At 47.6% G+C, this 21,705-nt stretch overlaps 1 protein-coding gene and 1 long non-coding RNA gene across 18 annotated transcripts in view; both read right to left on the bottom strand.

Annotated features, from left to right (window-relative positions):
• Positions 1-103: 103 nt before the first annotated feature.
• LOC138406962 (uncharacterized) lies at positions 104-14,790 on the bottom strand. 2 transcript variants are annotated; one of them, XR_011240352.1, is made up of 5 exons: positions 14,660-14,790; positions 14,261-14,306; positions 14,120-14,164; positions 2,353-2,471; positions 104-1,951 (listed from the first exon to the last, which is right to left on the bottom strand). It is a non-coding gene; the product is annotated as an uncharacterized lncRNA (long non-coding RNA). The 2 variants fall into 2 exon arrangements; XR_011240351.1 differs by having other exon boundaries at positions 2,353-2,443.
• Positions 14,791-15,360: 570 nt separating this feature from the next.
• Positions 15,361-21,705, bottom strand: part of tns1a (tensin 1a) — a 69,927-nt gene continuing 63,582 nt past the window's right edge. For 10 of the 16 annotated variants that reach the window (XM_069520805.1, XM_069520803.1, XM_069520796.1 and 7 more), the window contains 13 exons: positions 21,224-21,298; positions 20,947-20,973; positions 20,600-20,675; positions 19,905-20,437; positions 19,708-19,794; positions 19,501-19,629; positions 19,243-19,416; positions 19,027-19,098; positions 18,908-18,934; positions 18,432-18,600; positions 18,289-18,357; positions 18,172-18,201; positions 15,361-18,087 (listed from right to left, as the gene is read on the bottom strand). In XM_069520805.1, the coding sequence (XP_069376906.1) occupies positions 17,958-18,087; positions 18,172-18,201; positions 18,289-18,357; positions 18,432-18,600; positions 18,908-18,934; positions 19,027-19,098; positions 19,243-19,416; positions 19,501-19,629; positions 19,708-19,794; positions 19,905-20,437; positions 20,600-20,675; positions 20,947-20,973; positions 21,224-21,298 (1,598 nt within the window). In that variant the 3' untranslated portion in view covers positions 15,361-17,957. The remainder of the gene's footprint in view (positions 18,088-18,171; positions 18,202-18,288; positions 18,358-18,431; positions 18,601-18,907; positions 18,935-19,026; positions 19,099-19,242; positions 19,417-19,500; positions 19,630-19,707; positions 19,795-19,904; positions 20,438-20,599; positions 20,676-20,946; positions 20,974-21,223; positions 21,299-21,705) is intronic. The other 6 variants (XM_069520809.1, XM_069520801.1, XM_069520810.1 and 3 more) reach the window with 2 other exon arrangements.

The following is a 21,705-nucleotide window of genomic DNA, read 5'->3' as shown; positions in this document are numbered from 1 at the left end:
ACAAAACTCCTCTTCTCACTTGGATGAAGTGTGAAGCGGAGCAGGGGTGTGCGTGTTGGGGTTCGTACTTCTGCTAATTTCTCTGGACAAATGACAAATTCCCGATCTCCAGCAAAATCTAAACACTGGTTCAGATGCAATTGGAGAATCCAGATACGTAGCTCGACCACAAACATGGTTTTCATTGTTCCCCTGCGGCGCTGCCAGATGGATGCAGTGGTGAAACTTGACTGTTGTGCTCTGCTCTTCCAAAGTGAAGGGTGGGTTCATGAAAGCTTTTATAACTCCCCTCAGATAACTTTGGAGTTCTCCTGTTTGCCAAAATACTGTAGCTTTAAATATTTGTGCGATGCTGTCTTAACCATAACAAATGTTTCCTCCGAAGATGCAGCGATGGGTCCAGATCGGGGCAAACTGCACTCACACTGACCTTTTATCAATTTAATAAAACAAGGTCCAGTGAGATAAATGCTCAGCCCATGTGTGTGTGTGTGTGTGAGAGAACGAGCACTAAACACCCATAATTCACTTGGAGTTTTGGCACATGGCATCATACACCATCAGCATATTTTTGTTTTTAGTAAACAGAACCCCAGCGGACTCCGGGATAAATGTGATGCTTCTGACCCTGGACGTGTTCCACTGCCTCTGTTTCTGAGCTCGTTTGTTTTGTTTCATTTCTTTCTTCACTTCCTGTTTTTCTCCATTTTCACTTTGGAGTGTCGCTCACTCACAGATGTTTGTCAACGCGCGTCGTTGTTGAAACTGACCTTTACAAACTCCGCTCCCATCAAAGCTTTTTATTCCTTATCCAGTTTCACTTCCGTTTTTTTTTTTTTACTCTCGGCACGCTCTGTGCACGTCACCCGACCCCCGATCGCCTTTGCCCCTCGACCTTTGCCTGGTATCAGGTGTCGTGCGACGTCAGGCATAGTGGAAAGGTCAGCCCCCCCCCCCCCTTCATTCCCCTCATCTACCTGTCACGCGTGGAAGAAAGAGCGCCATTCAGATTGAAACCTGTCCGACACATCTGTCTCTCACAGCTTCCAAAACAAAGAAACATCATCCTGAGACTCTGCGGCACATTTATGATTCATTAATTGATGATTTATGACACATTGGCAAAGATCATGCGTCTACACTTGTTTTGTTTCCCCAGATGTGAGACGGAGGAGGCGTCGTCCAAGTGCTCGGGTTAGTAAACCAGCGTCAGGTCGTCCGTCGGTGAACATGGGTCTGTGCACTCATGGTGGACGGAGCTGCTCTGATAGCTGCAGGGTTCGGCCGCTCTGCAGAAATGTTAGTGATACACTAACTCGCAGATTAGCTTAGCTTAGCATAGTGACTGGAAATAGGGGGAAACTGCTAGCTTGTCAAAATGTTAAGTAACCAGCCTGTTTGTAAACATGGATGATTTTACTGCCCCCAAAGTGAAGCCAAACTCCCCCTGGTGGCTGGCTGCAGTATGGGTCATAAACCCTGCCTCCTCCATGTTAGCAGATGGGACATGGACCAAACTAAAGTCTCTCAAAGTGTCCGTGCCTCTGGTAAGTTTGGTTCTCATCAGTTATTCAATGATATACACAGGAGTGTGCCGCAGTGATTGACAGCTGAGAATGACTCCTGATTGGTCGAGCACAAGGCTCGATACCTCTGGCTCCGCCTCTGGTAGTCTTTGCTCATGCGTTCCTGCCGATTAGCAATGCTACGCTAACAGATGTCAGCTGACTGCCAAACCTCCAGAATGCAACATGCTCTGCACACGTGGCGTTCTCGTGTGTTGTTGCGGGTTAGCGCTGCACCAGTAGCCTCGTATCTCCGTTGTGTTCGGGTTCCTCTCAGCGTCGAGCTTTAATTATCCGAGTTAAGTGGAAACACGTGTGAGCCCTCATGCTCTGCACATGTAGACCTGATTCAAAGTTCTGAACTGAACGTCCTGTTCCCACTGGATCTGGAATTACAGATATGTCAGATAATGGATGAAGGAGAATTAAAAAGTTTAAAATGAGTCTGAGGTCATTTTCATGTCATTACTGATCACGAATGATCACGAATGAACACGACACTGGTGCATTTTAATCATGGAAACAAGTCTCATGCATGTTGTTTCTGTCTGAGAGGAACTTTGACTCTCGGCTGTTGAGCCAAAATACACGAGATGTACATTAGAAGTACTTCATCATAAACTTGGCATCAAATATTTATACTGCAGATAAACGCTCCGTTGAATTAAAGAAACCCTCTCTGTGATAAGCTTGTAAACATTTGATTGTGTTGAGGAGCACCTGAACACACCATCAGTTTTGGCCCCTGTGAGGCGTTCAGGATCCCACCAGCTCCGGTAACTTTTACCTGAGACGTCCTGAGACGTGAGTGTGAAGTGAGGAGACAGCAGGGGGATCAAATTCAGACACGTCCTGCAGCGCTGGGTCCTCTCCACATCCTCGACAACAAAGAAAAAGAAGAAGAAACTGTGAGGAGGAGGAGAAGATGAATGAGTTTCATAGAATATGCTCCTGACAGAACACCACCCACTCAAACCTGGGGCCTGGGGGCCTCACTCAGGCCCACGAGGATCAGAGAGAGACCTCAATCTGTACCTCAACACGACTGAAGTGAACAAAGAATTTTTTTAAAACAACAGAAAAAACTTTTGGGATCAGGAATGAATTGCTCTCTCAATAAAGTTGTGTTTGTCTGCGGGATCACGTTAAAGCTACTTAATAGATTTCCATAAAACTTAATGGAAAGAAGACACATGGGTCACAAACGAACTCAGTTAATGAAGCTGATGGATCCTGCTTCAAACATATTTATATTTATATTTTGTGTAATTTAGTGCAGAGTCAAGTAAAAAATCTACATCTAGTGAATTCTAATGTTTCCTAAGTGGAGGAATTCACAGATCTATGCACACGACGTTTTTACATGTTTACAAATCTAACAATGATGAATATACATTTGCAGATTCTATTACACGTTTAGTAATCTGATTACACACACAAGGATATTTAAGTTATTATCTCAGTCGTCTTTCATCGTTCGCCCCTATCATCCTCCGCCATTGTTCCTCAGCTTCAGATTCAACTGATTGGGGACGTCTTAGCGGAGGGAACGATCAAAATGAGAAGCAGCTTCAGCACAAAAGGCGACGGAATCGATGGGACGCGTCGCTGCGGTGTCGGGTTCGTCTCCAGCACCAGGACCGGGGGCGGACGTGCTGCGTTACAGGAGAGGAAGACGTGAAAACGTCTGCGAGACCATGAGGTCATCATCTCTGTGAAAGTGAGACCTTCAAAGCCTCTGAGGCTGGACGTGTGTCAGGAGGCAAATCAGCCTCTGATGATTCTATCTGGTGACCTCTCGTACTCCATCACCACCTCCGTCCTCCAGATAAAGTCAGAGAGATCGTTAACTCAAGTGAGAACGTCCACAGAGGATCTTAGAAAAGCGTCTTTGTCTTTGTCTGCCACTTGGCTTCTACGTTTCACCAGAGACCTTTGAGGCCGCAGGAAAAAGGCACCCGGATGTTCTGAAACTGAGGCTTCAGAACGGCAGCTCCCCGACCAACGGGTGACGTGATGTTACCCACAATGCACTGGCGGACTCATCCATGTATCCAGATCGTTGTAGATCAGTGGGTGACGAGTTAGAGCGACTGATTTGTGCCATATGACACAGTCAGACTTTACTATAAGTGACGACCGCTGGAAATGTGCTGAGGCTGCATGCACGCGCCCCCAGCCTCCCCCCCTCCCCCCCCCCACACGGTTCCCAGAATACAGTAACCACTTGATTTTCTGAAATAATTAGAGCGAGAAGTGCACGTGGGATAAACCAGGCATGAATCAAACAATTTAAGAATCGTAGCTCACAGACGGTGACTTCTGGAAACTTCCCATGATGGATTTCACATGTAACGTTCAGAGCAGACTGTATTTCACGTCTAATGGATGTTTGAATTGAACAAAGTGACATTTTCATGGGAGTAAGTTCTGAGGCTCTCCTGTCAGCCGGTTTATCCGCTGCTGCACAGGAAGTGTGTATTTCATGTTTCTGGCATCAGCTGCAGCGTCGGTTTGAAATAATTGGACGGAGAGCCGGAAAGAGCGCCACCTACAGACGCACAAGTGTGACCAAGTGAAACAACAACAGCTCGATGACTTGTTTACAAGCTGCAGTCACGATGGAAAACAGATCAATATTTCTTCGGCGACCTTTTCCTGTAAACCGCCTGCGGTCGCTCTGATTCACAAACTTGTTAAGATGACGGTGCACTTTTTATTTCCACGACACAGCAGCTGCAGAGTTCCACATGAAGTGGCGAGTGTTTGGGAAATGTAGACCGCAAATCAGCAGGGTGCCGTGATGTGCATCGCAGCTCGAGGGGAAGGGAAGGCGTCTGCAGAGCCGTGCAGGCTGCAGGGCTCGGTGACGGATTAGAGGAAGCCGTACGTGAGATGGCAGATTGGCTGAGACCCTGTCAGCACATCTGTGTGGCCCTGGCAGCGGCGGATCGGGCAAAGGCAGCTCATTGGATCCAGATGTTGGAAAAGCTTTGGCGCCTGTGCCTCGCCGAATCTATTCAAAGAACAAGTGCTTTTTCCTCTCTATGATTTCATGGAAGCTGCAGCGAAGACAAATCGTGTCAGGTGGTGTTTCTCTCAAGGGACGCCGCTCGAATTTGATCCATTACAAGTGCACTGACACGTGGCGAGAGGATTCCTGAATTTCCACGATCCAACATCCAAACTCTTAAATCTAACGTGTCATTACTAAAAGTAAAGTTAGAGCTAATTCAGGGTTTGGCCTCTGTCGCACCTGCAAAGTCGGAAACTAGCAAAAACATTTCTTAGAAAAGAACGATTTGGCTTCATCGCCGGCGCCATCACTCACACGAAAATGCTTTCTCAGAATTTGCGGTTCGTGCTCGTCTGCAGTGTGTTATAAAGACGATCTGCCTCAAAAATATGGATGAATTTGGCAAGAGGGCGATCTCAGAGGGATCGTTCAGATTTACGGCTCCGTGGCCTCAGCCCTTGTTGTGGGCCCGAGCCGTCTGAGGCTGCGGTCACGCTGTCCTCCGCTCCGCTGCTTTCCCGCTGGCGTCGGCACACAACGCCGTGAGTGATGGTTAAGTTTTATGCGAGAGGGTCTTTCCCAGAATAAGTCCTGCTGTGGTTTTCAGGGTCAGTGTGACTTGGAGAGGCTAAACTAACTTCATCTGGCCTCGGTTGTGTTTCTCATACATCATCTGTGTCGAGTGTTTCCTCCACTTATCGTTTTAGGACGACTTCCTCACAGAAACAAACAGTTGCACAACACAGGAGCGTCTGAGAACACACACACACACACACACACACACACACGTGATTCGGCACAGACATAACCTGACTGTCATGTGATCAGTCTGGGCTCCGTTTGCTGGAATATTTTTGTAAAAAGTGGATGAAGAACAGAAGAATGACGGTTTCACTCCGCCTCACTTCATGGGTTTTATCTGCGCTACACTGGGGTCGTCTTTCACGGAGATGCCGACCTGCAACGCGGAGCAGACATGCAGCGCAGTATTCCACCATGACACTCGAACAGCCACCACCATCCTGCAAATTTGACGTCTGCAGCAGAGATGAGATGAGGAGCTGCAGCATCGAGGCCCGCGCTCGACCAACCAGGAGTCAGTGTCAGCTGTCAATCACGATGTTTCAGCTCAACTTTATTTATTTGTTTCTTTATTTAATCAATTAACTATCAATTAGAATTCTGTACATCTTTACAGGATTCGTTAAATTATCCAGAGAGGTTTTTATTTGAAAAGGTTTTTTTTGTCTTGTGCTGGTTTCCGTGGAAAACCTCGAAGCCCTCCTTCCCCGCGTGCTTCACATCCTCGTTACAACCTCGATCGTTTCCAATAATCTGGAGTGTAAACAACCCGAGGCTGCGTCTCCACGAGCCAATAAAGCCTCTGTGTAATCAGTTTGATCAGGTTGGTTCCTGCCTCCATTAAGAGCCCCGTCATTTGAAATGGCCGAATGACTCAGAAATCTGCTGACGAGGGAACGCTCGCGCTCCTCGCTGCAACCTTCAATCACGCAGTAAATGTGTCAGGTCTGAACGCTCATAAAGCAACACCCCTAATTTAATATTGTTCGACTGTAGCGCAGGCTCGTCCCTCAGCCCTGGCAGCGCCTCGTCGACGCTCACCCGACATAAACTTTCTGACTTCACACAGAATCAAACATTTCGCACATCACGAGAAAGACGTCACGTCCTCGTCGAGGACACTGTCCCGTGTTGAAGGCTCCTTCCATCCCCAACAATCATCATTCCTGTCCCGATCTATCCCAGGATTCACAGCGTTTCCGTGACAAAGAGGTCACGGTGCTGGCGAGCAAAAGGACGACCAATGCTCGAGTATCAGGTTTCAGCTCCACAGATATTTGTACTTGTGTTATAAAACCAAGGGCTGTCAAAACGTCCCCCCCCCCCCCCACCGTGTCCAACTGCAGCTCTGTTGCTAGGCGACAGTAGTGAGGGTGATGATAAGCCGGTGACGTTCCTCTCCTGAAACAAGTTTTAGGGGCGTTCAGACCTACGACGATTTAATCGGATTGAAATAATCCAAATCAACCACATGAGCTGATTCAACTGACAACACGCCCACATCCGACAAACCAATCAGAGTCGAGTAAAGGTAGGAGCCGCCCACGCAGGCGATGACGACAGGACGTACGTTCGTCAGACAAGTTTCTTTCGTCCCTAAATTACAATGTGGAGACAAAACGAACAGATCGAATGAAAACACCTGGTTCAGACTTTCAGCTGAAAAGAAATGACTTTAGGAAAGTTTAAACAATAAGGACTTTATTATTAGTCATGTTTTTAAGTGCTCCACATCAGAATGTTCAAACCAGCTCCTGCGGCTGCGATCGTGTATGAACACAGGTTTTACTCCCTCACAGGAAACTTCTCCTCCACAGTCGTGTGTAATGAACTGTGGGTTTGTGGCGGGAGAACAATGCAGGGGTTTGTTTCCTGACGCAGGCTCAGCGTGCATCAGGTGAGTCGTCTGCTCGTCAGTGTCCTTGAGGATCCTTCATGTCACGAGAGGCCGAGCGGACCAGCACAACCAGAGAGGCAGAAAGTTTCCGTGAGCGTTGCAGATTCTTATCGGGAGTGCTGAGCTCGGCGGTTCTGCGTTCTGAGATCGTGCAGAGATCGAGCGACTGCAAACAAAAACAAACAAACAACAGGAAAAAAAAAAAGGCCGCAGCCGTCGCTCGTCCAAATCTGTCAGGTATCGGATGCGTGCGCCGCAGCAGCCGGACTGCAGCTCCCGTTCTCATGTCTGGAGATCTGAGGGCCGAGCCGGGACATGCGATACCGTCAGATGAGCTTTGTCAGGACGTCAGGAGTTCACTTGTGGACAGAAACTCAGGAAGTGCGAGAGAGCGATCGCACATGAGAAACGTGTCGAGCTGCAGGTGTTTGAAAAGGTTTGGACAAGAAGAAGTGAGAAAAGTCTAAAGTTTAAAACCACAGTGTCGACAACACAAAAAGTTAAAGAGGTCAGCAACTCAGATCAGCAAGCAGCAGATTAGCTTAGCTTAGCATAATGACTGGAAACACAGAGAAACTGCTAGCCTGAGGCCGTTGCGTAAAAATAGTCACGAGGGTTTTATTGGTCGAACTCGACACGATGGCTCCTCTAGAGTGAAGCCAAATCATCTGCATCTCCCCCTGGTGGCTGGCTGAGGTATAGGTAGGAAACCCTGCCTCCTCCATGTTAGCAGATGGGACATGGACCAAAGTAAAAAATCTAAGTACACGTCAAACAGCTAATTTTTCTAAAATGACTAGAACCAGATTAAAATTAAATGTGACTCCTCTCCAGTTCTTTTCTACTGGTGCTTAAAAATCCTCCACACCTTCGAGGCCTCGCTCCTCCGCTCACCAGTTTGAGCCGCAAAAGAAAAACAAGGCTAAACAAACCTTTCACTGAGCTGTCACTCACACGTCCTAATACCCACCACAGTGGTGATTTAATGATATGTCGTAACTTCTTGGCAGAGACGTTTTACAATCACACTCGGGGGTTGATTGAAATCTGTCAGGGGGATACACCTCGGTCCTCACAACACACACACACACACACACACACACACTCTCTTCGAACTGAGCCGGATGTCTCTCGGCTGCACGTTGCTGTTTTGACTCTTCTCTTCATAGCGTGAAGTTTGTTTGCACTTGTTCAGATCTGTAGTTACAGCGAGAGATGAATTCATGCTTGATTTCTCCACCTGCAGATCAGCGTGAGGCGTCTGCGTTCAGATCTAAACTCACATCTCACCAGAGCTTATTGTTGCGGCGTATTTGCAGAGCGAGCGTCTCAAAGCCTTCCAGGATTATGGCTTTAGACAGTGGCATTTCTCGGGGATTATGCTGCATGTACTGCTTGTACTCCTCCTCCTCGGCAAATTCACCAACGGCTCAAACCGAGTTAATGAACCCGCTGACTTTACACGAGGATTCGAGAGGGAGTTTAAACCTCACACCTTTTCGTGGTTTCTCAAATCTGTCATGAATCTATAGATTTGCAGGCCTCATCCTGGGGCTTTGACTTTGCAAGAAGCAGCTGCAGGAACTCGGATCCTGTGTTTCCACAGGATCAAGGAAAGAGGTGAAGCTTTTCCTCTTTCTGCGGGTACGTGCATGGCAGGGAAATCCAGCAAAGCAAATCCTCGCCGCTGCAGAGACCCGAGCTCTCGCAGTGGAGGGACGCTCCTTCCATCCACCTTGTCCAGCTCAACCGCGGCCGGAAAAGTTTCCGTCTCTCTCTCTCTCTCGCTCCGCGTTCGTAAACCAGCTTCCTTCCCCCGGCCAAGACGACAGATCAGGCTGCTATTAATTACAAAGAAATATTATCCTCTCGCAGGAGGTTCGCAACAACACCAGTATCCAAAGCAAACAGATACGGTGTGGAAGCTCGGTGCCTTGTACAGCTGCCATGCCAAACCCAGGCCCGCAGATCCGCTTACAGCAGATCAGAGACAGGCGGGGGGGCTGGTTATCATCCGCGCTGCAGCATCATAATTCCTACTTCACATCATTTCATCCTCACGCCTCCACCGACAGGAGAGCTGCAAACAGCCATTTCATTGTTTGCTTCCCTAATTACAACGTCTCCACACCAGACAAGCGAGCTGACAAACATCTTCAGGAACCCGACTGCTCGATAAATACTTTCCAGCGTGTGGCGTGAAAGCAGATGGTTGTGTGGGAGTTTTTAAGTATGCATGACACCACATCATCTGTGCAACGCGGCGCTGGAGGAAGAGGGGACGTTGCACTCGTTACAGAGATGCAGCCGTTAGTTGCAGGAGGAGACTTTCATGAAAACGTCACAGAGAAGTGACGAGAAAACTGATCAGGTGAGGCCCTCGAACGCACCGCGATGCATTCAAGCAAGTGATCCACTTGCATGAGACAGAGATGATGTCCACCAGGGTGCTGGATTGACAGGAGAGCTGCTGGATGAAGGGATGGTCTCTGAGTGGAGATGATGTCATGAAGCTCAACGTCACAGCAGAACCTGCAGGAAGTGACATCAGCTCCAGCTCAGAGGCTGCAAGTGCACGCTCAACTTCTCGACGTCCAGTTCAAGTCGATTTAGAATATTTCAAACTGCGTGTGACACGTTTAGCATCACGGTTGTGTAATCATTTTTCTAAGAAGTAAAAACGATCATGTAATTTTAATTTTTACGACTTTTCAGGGATTCAAGTTCAAGTTGGTGCGTGTCCATTTCATAAATTTCACGGTGTCTGGAGAGTCTTTTTCTCAGAGTAATCCTCTGAGGCATAAAGTCGAGAAATAATGACGATAAACTTTTTCTCCTCTGGTCCAGATGGATCTCAGAGTTCAGGGTTTCAAGTTTTATGCATCGAGTTTTTCTACTGGAAACAACGACGGCCTCAGTCCAGAGCAAAATGCATATTGATATTGGACACCTACACACACAGGTGTGAGAGTCGATGCTGTTATATTGATCATGTAGAAAAGTGTGAAACTTTTATTTTTCTCCGCATTCAAACCACTTCATCACTCGGACACGGAGCGAATGCACATGAAACAAATGAACAATCAGCAGATCTATAAACAGAAGTGGCTGTTTCTGAAACAACATCTGAACCCGACACAATGAGGAGCTAAAAAAAGGAGCAGCAGGATGAAGGGGAGGAATCCCAAGATGACGGTGAATTTGCTTGTGTGGGCTGAAACACTGTGATCAGAGGCTCCATCATCAGCTGGAGGTTGAGCCGCAGCACGTTCACATCATCAGACGCAGCAGCAGCAGCGAGGCCTGTGATTTTCTGCCTCCTTCACCTCACACGCTAAGCGGACCTGAAAACATTCCTCTGGCAATTTCTTAAATACCTCTGATGTGTTGACGGGAACAGCCGCGCTAAAAATAATCCTCACTGCTCCGATTGTCCCACTTCTGACAACCACACACGGAGGATTCACACTGGAGCTGCACGCCTCAAGCAGGCTGCACGTGTGGCGAAGCCGAACACGAGGCCGTGAAGTCGGCCGCAACAGGAAACAATGATTCAAGCTCAGACGTCCGGAAGATGGAGGAGGACGATGATTCGATCCCGTGAACGGATTTATCAGTGTTTCCGTGTCAGGCGGGTCACATGACGCACCACGTTCCCCAAACAGGATATTTCAAAACAAGCATCTCCAGACACACATGCAGTGGGGGTTACTCCAACACGAGGTCGTAAACAGAAGGTGAAGAAGTTGTTTGTTTCTCATGTTCTCTGACGAAGAAGAGCTCAGACCTCCATCGAGGCCGCAGCTCAGACCCCACAGTTTGAAATTCTGAGACGAATCCAGAACATTTGTCCAGACGTCGTTTCAAAACTGATTCACACAAACCTGCGTGCAACGTGGTGAGAAAGTGAACAATCGACCTTTGTAAGAAAAGCTTGAGTTTCACAGCATCACCTGGTGAATTCTGTGTCTGCAGAGGGAAACGACGAAGCTTCTACAAGAGCTCGTTCCATAATGAAGATATACAGTGAAACATGTAAGTCATCCCGCTAATGCACAACTCCTCCTGGCCTGCAGGAATCCCTGCTATGTTGGACTCTGGCAGATTTACAAGGTGGTGGACGTTCGCAGTTTACAGACGGAGGAATTTACTGCACATGCAGAGTGGAGGGCGTGTGGCCGTGCGCGCTCGTCTCCGACTCCTCACACTCGTTTATCTGGGATGGAAAAAACGCCGACCGGTCGTCCAAGCTGCAGAAGAATGTGATGTTTTGAGACTGAAGCGGATCTTTTTATTTCTGGCAGCCTGGTTTCTGAATGAATGTGTCGAAGGTCCAGGTTCCAGCGTGGAGGAGATCGTCTCGGTTTTTATTGCCGTTGGCAGAATTCATAGACTAAATAATGGTTGTGCAATGGAATCGGGGCAGCAGGAAATAAATGGTGGTGGTCATGTTCGTTCATGCTGGTAATTATCGCTGCCTTTTCAAGAAAATAAGGCAAAACCCCCTCAAAGCAAAGAAATTATTAACTTTGGAAACACACTGACTGGACTGCAAAGATCCAAAACTTAAAACCGCTCCTGCTCCCGAGTTTCAGATCCAGCTTCAAGTTCAGCGTTTCTTTTCACGGACGAAGCTCGTGTGTGTTGTGGATTCTCGGGGAGATCCAGGCCTGAGGACGGGCCCTTCCCGAGGGCCACGTCGTAAACAGAGACGCTCAACGCCCCGACGTGACTCATGTTTGGGAGGATTTTATTCAGTTTGTGTTTTCTCTGAAACAACATAGTGTGTCGGAACTTGTCTGAAGCAGGTGACCTCCGTCCCCTCCCCCCTTTGACCTGGTCCTGCAGCGTCAGGCGGGTTTCACCTCAGAGTGTCGACCTCACTTCTTTAATGACGCCTGAGTTCAAATCCCAATATCTTCAATCTTCAGATGCAGAATTGTTTAACGAATCACTTGTTGTCGCGCTCGTTCGTGCAACAAGAGGAAACATTTGTCCTCATCGGGATCCAGGTCACGAGAAACCTGCTCCTTTGCTTCCAAATCCAAACCCACGCTTCACTGAGCTGCCTCGTCTTCTCCCCTGCACCTCACGGATTTGAATCTTCACTCCAGCGCTGGCGTGGCAGATACGAGCGTCGATGATTAGCCCTCTCATGCACGGTCGCTGTTCCGGAGAGATTTCACACGAGCGTGAAGCTAACAGGGAGCCGCCGAGCTGCTGGGGCCTCGTGTTGAGCTGCTTTGGCGGGAGAACAGCTGGGCCGTGTCAGAGCCTCTTCATGCAACATGTGGACGTGAAGCCCAGTGTAACGTTTCCTAATCAGCCTGAACTCTGCTCCCTTATCTGGAGGAAACCCTCAGCAGCCTCAAACCGCAGATAAGACACCGGTGAGGAGGTTTTCTGCAGCAAATGGGCCGAATCCCAAAGATTGTAGATGATCGGTGACAGACATGAGCTTCAGGACTTCAGATCAGAGATGCACAAGGTGGCAGATTTCATCACACAACATCATTTTACTCTGACGTCTTTGGGAAGTAGAGAGAAAAAAAAAGGAGTAGAACACGGAGGAGTGCAAACCAAAACAAACAGGTTGATTTTTCCACTTGATAAGAGCCGAGTGGCAATTCTGCCTTGTTTGAATATTCACAGTCCAGTGGAGTCTGCATGTGCTCGGGTCAAGTTTTTCCAAAACGCCCGAGTCTCTGTGTGGGAGGGTCGTACCTGGGTGAGACGCCTCTGAATGTTCCCACTGCTCCGACGTTCTCCAGACGTTCTCCTGAAAACTACCACGATATTTAAAGCCTTTACAGGAGGTCTGAGAAAATAACCCTGATGATGTCATGGGCGTTGTTTTTGTTACCGCTCTGGTTCGTTCTGTAGATTTAAAGTCAGAAGATCCTCATGCAGGCCTGACGCCAGGATCATGTGACCGAGGGGCTGCAGGTTCGGTTCTGTTCGGCTGTTTGCTTCATGTCTTCCCTCGTTTATCTTAAATTATTCACACGTGTTGCAGAAATGTGAGTCTCAGTCGGTTTTGTTCGGAGCCGTGTGGATCCTGACCCCGTGTCACCATCTGACCTCCGAAGCGTCTGCAGACGAAAACGTCTCGGATGAGTTTCGTCACTTTCAATGTGAGATTTCTGACACTAGATTTCTGAGTGTAATAAAAGACGTCCATTGTTTTTATCCTCATCTCTGACTCGATCAAATTTTTCCGTTTAATAAAAGCTTCAGAGCTGAAGAGCAGCTGGAGGAAGTTTGAGTGAAAACACTCCGTCAGGTGGATTTAAATCGAGGCCTTTGTCCTCAGCGACTGAAACTCGTCAACCTGCCGACTGGCCGTCGCTCCGTCAGAGCAGAAACACAGATGGTCCTGATCTTAACTTCAATAACGTGGCCTGAACCCAAAGCGAGCGAGTATCAGGGCGGACGCCGCTGATCCGACACTTGACCGTTTATTTCTCCGACACTTCCTGTGAGTTTTTTTTTTAACTTTCTCTTCGTGTCACGCTATCCAAACACAAAACTTATTCTGCACTCGTCGATCTTTTGTAAAAGATCAAGTGACGCATGTGACCTCAGACCCATGATGCACTTGATGTGCCTCCCTCACAGCTCGTAATGTGGCGCGGTGGAAGAGCGGAGGGCGACAGAGTGCATGTAATTGGTCAGAGGGGAAGTTTGTCATGCATATTTGTGAGCATGAACAGCGTCTGCAGCCGTGGGAACTCTCACAGTTTAGATTCTGAGTTTCTGTTCTGCCTCTCTCCGTCTCAGGCCTGAAACAACCCGAGCTGCAAACACCTGATATCCATCTGTTTGCACTCGAACGACACTGAAGCTCTTTAGTTTCTGCTTCTGGCTCCAAGTACGCCCGAACATCAAACTTTGAACAAACAGGAAAATGGAAACTGGAATTAGTCGAATGTGGTCGTCCTTGTTTCTGTGCGAAGGATTCTGACCCCTGACCCTTGAATTCAGATGCTGCCAGTAAGAAATCAAACCAGCTGAAAACTACAGACAACGTGTTTGGTGAACGTGAAGATTCAAACTTACCGTGAGAGCTGGGAGTCGTATTTGAAGAGCTGGTGATGGACGGAGCTGCGTTTGTGCGAAATCAAAAAGAAAAACTGTGAAAAACAAAGTTGATCTTGTGAATAATTGAATCTGTGAGTTGAGAAATGATCATTGACTCACCTCAGCCTCTGGAACACAGATCTGTGAGCTCCAGACAAACTGTCCCCTGAACAAAGACATGGGCTTAATATGTGATGTTAAAACTTATACTTATATACTTATAATACTTATATACTTATATCTGTACCAATAAAATCTGATTGATTGATTACACAGAACTCCATGTTTGCCCCCCCCCCCCCCCCCCCCACACACAGTGGAGACCTGCATCCTGAGTAAATCACTGACTTTGGCTCCACCTCCTGACGGTTTTCATTCTAACAGTTCGATGGTCACTTTTCTGTCGTCCAGGAAAAAACCCTCTGTTTTGTGAGTTCAGGGAAAGTGACATCCGAAATGATGAAGCTCATTTAGAGAACAATACATTCAGCCGAGCACTGGAAATGATTCTTCTCTTACCTGTGTTGAACTTTTCCTCACAGCAGCAAATAACAGAGAAGATCTCTCAGCTGTAGTTTTTTGCTCAGTCTGTAATAATCAGCTTGAATTTGACTTAATGCTCCATTTTGATGATCATATATTTATATTTCTTCTTCTTCTTCTGTGTCCTGCTCCACTCAGCTCATTATCTCCACCTGTGTGTGTGTGTGTGTGTGCACACCTGATGAACTTCAGCTCAAATGATTCAGACTCAAAGAGATAAATCAGGTTCTGTGTCACCGAGGGAAATAAAAAGGATTCACCTTTAAAGAATATATCAACCATGGCTCCTTAAAAGTCTTAAACTATTACATTTAACGACTAAAAGGCCTGAAAGAATATTGAAGATGTGTTATTTTAAATCTCAGGGACAAACACACTTTTTGTCAGAAGCATATTCCTGAATTTACTTTGGGAGCCAGGTTACCGTCGATCTTTCATCTCTTTTATTATTTCTGCTCTTCCCTCTGTAACGTCAGTGATGATAACTTTATTTAGGGAACACTATAAATTAATGTGTCCTCTCCCGTGGTTCTCATATTAAAGAATAGTTTGTTATTCCGTTGTGTGAACGTCCGGGTCTCATTGAGGCTGTTCTGTCTATAAATCAGGTGAGTTGCATGTTTAATATCTTAAACCCATAAAAGATTCAGTCAGAAAGAAAAGAAGACGCTGATATGTTGAATGGAACTGACTTGTATTGCTTTAATGTTCTTTTTTCTCCTTAGGAACAGGTAAGCCATGACAATATAATGTAAATGAGAAGCGCAAACAAAATCTGAGACCCTTGGTACATTCATTCACACCAGGAGTCTGTACAGGGGCCGCAGGAATCTTTCCCGCTGGCCCTCGACTCAAAGCAACAGGTACAACGCAGCGTTTTTGAAAATGTACTCGGAACATTTATATTTGAACGTTTTTCTTTTCTTTCCGAACGACTCAAAGTGGATGAAGCGTCGTCGTGGGTTTTTAAAGCACTGTACCTCTTTGCTTTCAATGAACTCCTGCACCGACGGTTCAAACCCGAGTGATCATGAACCAAATCATAAAAAAACAGGTGAGAATAAATAAGAATAAATAAATCAGGGACGTTCAGGAGGACGACGCCTTGGACAGCTTTAGCGCTATGATGACATTTCAGCTGACGACCGCGTGGAATCTTCTTTTTTTTTTTAAGTGCTTTGTTCATTTCCCATCAGGCCGCAGGACGTCTGCTTCCGCCTGGCCGTGTAAACGCATCGGTATTTGACCTTTCGACCTCCCGGCTGAGATTTGCTGCTAAAGCTGAGCAAAGCTTTCAAAAACGTGGAACACAAAAACTGAACGTGAGAAAGAAAAGCGACATGCATCAGTCCGAACAGACGAGGAGTGTTTGAATCTTTGGCTAAATGATAAGTGGAGCTGTTTTCATATTGCATGTGAGGTTTTCCTGCTTCCCTTTGCGTCTCGAACCTTTTTAAAAATCTACCGCCGACTTCTACGAGTCGCTCAGATGCTCGCGTCCATGCAAATCAGACTCTCGGCTTCTACGTCGCTCATGCCCTACCTCGTTCTGAGAGGAAAAATAAAAGAAACAAACATGACGAGCCCAAAAACAAACATATACATGTACAAAGTAATGTACACCATATATTCAAACACATTTCAAAATCGTCAGACTTTGAAATCATTAGCCAAAATAAGTATATATTTTTTTTCTCAACCCATTAGGTCATCTTCTTTATCTAGACTGTACAATATATGTATATATGAGTAATCATGAGGGACCAAAGCAACAAAAATAAATACTTTTTCGCTATGTCACCTTTCAAAGTAGTATATCTATGTACATTTATATCAATATCAATTCTCCTTAGCTTATTGTGATGATTGAGCGTGTGTTCAACAAGCAGGCGTTTGCACAGTGTGGAAACTTTTTCTCTTTTGTTTTCTATACCACGTCTCTACTTGTAGATTTGTGACGACACTGTGGAAAAAAAACAAACCGTCCTGGATACAGCGAAAAGTTAACCCTGGCTCAAAAACCAAAGAAAAGTCAAAAGAGAGCGTCTCACCATCATGTGACTACTTCAACAATGGGTTGTCTACGTCTTTTTCTCGAGTAAAAAAGTTTCACGTTCTATTTTCATGCAGTCTGTGACAAGTCAGACGACCTGGGTGAACTTGTCTAAAGGTTTTAAAGTCGGCACACAGCGTAGAATGTTTCAGTGATGGCGTGATGAGGATGGCGAGGGGGCGTGGTGCGTTCAGGGACATCAAACATGCATAAAGAACAGTGCATAGGTCCAGGTCATGGGGCCGGTCCCTGGTCATCTCCAGTGTGTTTGAGTGGCAGCGTCTATCAACAGATCCACTACTGCAGGTGGGGGGGGGGGGGGGGGGGGGGTCCAAGCCTTAACGAGTGGCGCCACCTTGTGGACAAAGCCCCCTCTCCGGCTGCCATGCGATCAGGAGCTGATTTCAGGCCAGAGTCATCCAATAAGCTTTTGAGAAAGAGAGAGAGAGAGAGAGAGCGAGGCTTGGACCGGAGGCCGAGGCGATGCTGACGTGTGTGGTGACCTTAGCGTGGCGTGTTTTTTTTTTTTTTTCTTGAGTCTGGTCTGCCGTGCGCAGTTTAGATCAGTCGTTGTTTCACTGCGGAGCCCTTTCCAACACACAACAGACCTGGAGAAAAACCACTCAAAGATTCACAATGACTCAGTGGAAGGTAGAAGAACCGAGCTTAAAGATCAAGCTAACATGCAGAAGGTCTTCACACTCTGTTTTGTTCAAACTTTTTTCCTGAAGACGAGTTCAAGAAGAAACCGTGTTTCTTTTCTCTTTTTTTGTTTGTTTTGTTCAACACTTCATCTTTTGAAAAGAGGAAATTAAAAATGGCTTCATAGCTACATCATTCTTGCACTTGTATTGCAGCAACCTTTGGTAAATCAATCGACAAAAAAACGACAACAGAAAAACCCTGAAACATACGAGTCCTCACGTGTTCCCGTCTCAACTTTGCATTGTTACATTTTCTCCCGTCCGTCGCCTCCTCGCTTGTCACGTTCACGTCTCCACTTCCTCTGACGCCACTTTGGATCCACAACAAATCCTTCGCACAGACTTTTCTTCTTTCCGAAAAAGACCAAGGTCAAGACAAACCGTCAAGGCAGAGAGAAAACAAGAGAAACAAACCGACAGGAAACAGAAAAAAGAAAACATCATCATCGAGTCCGAGGCGCCGACGAAGAAGGAAGATGCCTAAGAAATGGCCGCCGCCATTTAAACGCTGGGGGTTTCACCGCTTCATCATTTTCGAGACGAAGCTGACGATGGCGGAGGCGGGTTGATCCGGGTCCAGCTCCGCGAACAGGTGGCTCACGTTGTCTGTTGTGCTTCCTTGTTTCCTCGCCACGAATCCAAAGAGTCTGGAATTTAAAAAGCTCCGTTTAATATTTTTGACAGGTTTTCTAGAAGCATCGTGGTTCAAATACGTTTTTAACTTCACTGACCTGACTGAGCCGCCTCCTTCTTTTCCCCATCTGTGCACAGGAAACAAAATGAACGGTTTTTATTCTGACGCCATCAAATCTTTCATGTTATCACGCTGAAGGGGTGAAGGTTCTTACTTCCTGTCCTGCGGGTCCGTGTCACAGTAAGTCACTGTGTTGATGGGATAATGTCGCCTGAAGAAGATTCTGAAAGAAAGAAAAACAAGTTATTGTCGGAAGTGATGATGGATACATCGGTTTTATTTGTTCACTGTACTCACTTCCTCTGACTGTCCGTGAGTGTGATGCCCTGTGGAGACACCTTGAAGTGGACGGTGGTGGCGGCGGGCAGCGGGTTGGTCTCCAGGGTCTGACTGATCGCCTTGGCGATGGCCTGAGGCCCCGTGAGAGACTCCATGTCCACGGAGTTGATGTAGAGGACGTTACACGCTGGAGGTGAGAGAGAGGGGGGGGTGTTAAATAAAACAGGTGAGAGGAGGGAGAGAGAGAGAGAGAGATGGAGCAACACTATACAACTTTTACTGAGCAACAGCGCCCCCTGCAGCCACACATGGAGATTAACTTTAAATAACTTTAAACTTGAATAACTTCATGAATTCATTCAGTTTTCTGCTGTTTTCAGGTGAAACAGTTGCATCATGTTGCTTCGAGATCAAATGTGAGTGTTTTGTGAGACAGACACACACACACACACACACACAGTCAAAGTGCATGAGCAGAGTAAACCAGTATTTACCATGAGCCTCTTCAGGAACCTTCTGAACTGTAAAGTAAAGGTGAGGACATGTGAACGGATGAACACCAACACTGAATGTCTCCTGATGAGTGAATTTAAAAAGTGGTTTTCATTCTCACCCGCTCCCTGTTTGATAAGTTCAACCACTGGATCGGTCGGGGTCGCCAGTTCCAACGCCTCCTCGTTGGGATCTGAGAGCGAAGAGAAACACACTGAACCACCTCCCCTTCCTGAATCCACATCATCTCAAACAAGTAAAGACACAGACAAAGATGGACGGCGTGTCCCCGCTTCCCTCCACGAATTTAAAGAGAGACAAGAGATGGAGGACGGACCTTTGGTGGGGATCATCAGTTTGCAGGGCAGAGCCAGCGGAGTCATGGAGTGTTGGTAAACCAGAGCGGAGAGACAACCGAAGTACGGCTCGTTGGGACAGCCCTTCAGACGCACGCCTTTAGGGCTCGTCTCGATCAGGAAGTGTCTCACCAGCTCGGTGGTCAAGTCCCCAACTGGAAAATAAATAATAACACGTCAGGTATTTCATATTCAGCTGTGAGGAAGCTCCATGATGCTACGGAGCGTTTCATTCTCACCTTTCTTGGTTTGTTGGACAGTCGGAGGCGGGCAGGCCACCTTCATGGCCAGACCGTACGCCCCGCGGAACGAGTGACTGTCCCGGATGATGAAGGCCCCGGGCTCCCTGTCCTTCAGCAGATTGATGGCTGAAAGACGGTGAGAGGAGGACGAGGGTGAGTGAGGAAGAGGAAACTGAAATAAGGGGACGGCAGTGAGACTCTCACCTTGCTCTCTGGAGATGTCGGGCTTGTACCAGAACCTGGACGTGTCCTGGACGAACTTCACGTTCATCTTGATGTCGGGACAATCGTCTGTTGGGATGAGGAGAGACGTGATTACTGCAGGGGACACATTCTGAAACTCAAGTACAGTCAGCGTGACCTTTGACCTCTGGAGGTGCGTGGTGTTGATAGAGTCTCACCGTATATAGACTTGGGGAGGTCTGGGAGTGTGTGAGTGCCGGTCAGATTTGGCGTGCTGCCCCCGCTGGCCGGTGTTGGCATCCGGTTATTGTTGTCCATCCTCTCGGCATCTCCGCTGGACATGTGTCTCTTCTCCGGCAGCTGCGGGGACACAGGGAAGGCAGGCGTGGACGGCGGTTGGGCGCTCCCCTGGCGAGAGGCGGCCCCCAGCTCATCCGGTGTGCTGTGGCCTGCCGTGCGGCGCCCCATCAGGGGGCTGGGAGGCACGCCGGCGGCTGCTGTCTTTCGGCCAATCAGAGGGCTGGAGGGGACGCCGGTCGGAGGGGGGTGTCTGGCCAGGGAGGGGCTGGCTTGACCCAGGCGTCTCTGGAGGGCGGGGCTGGGCGGCGTGTTGGTGGCCACGGTGCGGTGGAGGGTGTTGGGGCTGCCGGGGACGGTGTGGACGCCCATGATGTTCACCTGGGAGCCCTCGGGGGAGGCGGGTCTGTGGGGGTGGGAGTGGGCGGGGCTGTCTGACGGACCAAACCTCCTCCTGCAGAAAACAACAACAATGGATGGAAGTGAAATCTGTTTCCTGTTTTTAACAGTTTCATCTGAAACATGACGAAGGAGGCAGCTCCTGGTTTGTTGTTATTCATCTTTAATGAAGAAGAAGAGTAAAGCGACACTTCCTGTTGGAAACCTGGAGACTCACCCGTCAGCACCGTGGACCGGGCTGCTGGAGCAGAAGGGAGCGTTGAACTGTCTCGAATCCTCAAAACTGCGATTATCTGAACAACACAACAACAAACACACACACGTGGTCAGACCGTGCACGGCGTTTCTTTCGTCCAGCAGCTGACGGGTGCGGGCGTCGGGCGTCGGAGCGACGCAAATAGAAAATGGTGCATTCGAAATGCAACAAAAGGAGAAAAATGTTTGGTTGCAGTGACACACAAACGTTCAGGGGAAATAAAAAGAAGTGTCTTGGTGTTTCGGAGAGACTGTGCTGGTGTTTGGTGCAGAGACGCTCGCGGCTTGTTGCCGCGGAAACGCGCTTACCGTGCTCTCCGTCGTTAGAATCAGAGTCTAGCGGCAAGAAAAGACAGAAAGCAAAGGAAGAGGAAGGAGAAGAGGAAGAGGAGAGGATGTTTGGAGGAGGAGGAGGAGGAGAGAGGGAAGACAAACTTGAGTGCAGAGCCAGAAGAGACAGATGTGAGCAGCAGGGGGCGCCAGAGACTAATAACTCGATAAGCTATTTGAAACATGTGAAGCAGCTGCACCTTTAAAATGTTCATCGGACGATCGTGTGAATGAATGATATCTGATGTGAACTGACCTGATCCGGCCTGATGATGCGGCTTCAGTCCCAGCGTGGACAGAGGCGTCTTGGTCAAACCTGCAGGAGAACGAGCTTCACACAAAAAGACAGGAAGTCACATTTAAAGCAAAAATAAAAAGAACTAAATGTAAATAAAAACAGGAAGAAGAGAGGACATGCAGTGAGTGTGAAGTGAGAAAATCTAATGACTCATGAAAATGAATGTTTGAGTTTGAACTATTTACGATCACCTCCGATCATCATACGTTTACCCGGACATGTTATTTGCTGTTTTACTTTCAGGCATTTAAAAAGAGCAGGAGAGATTTAATCAGGACACGGAGGTAAAGAAATGAGCCAATGAGAGCGAAGAATGTCATGAGTCACGAGACAATGACCACGGCTGCGTCAGCGTCACGCGGTGAAGGTTCAAACATGATATGGACATGTGTTGGTGGAGGAGACATCAGAACTGAAGGGTTGTGAGTTTCTGACGTCAG

This window comes from Paralichthys olivaceus, chromosome 24 (genome assembly GCF_024713975.1).
Source record: "Paralichthys olivaceus isolate ysfri-2021 chromosome 24, ASM2471397v2, whole genome shotgun sequence".
Taxonomy (NCBI): domain Eukaryota; kingdom Metazoa; phylum Chordata; class Actinopteri; order Pleuronectiformes; family Paralichthyidae; genus Paralichthys; species Paralichthys olivaceus.
This window is presented reverse-complemented; position numbering and strand designations above follow the sequence as displayed.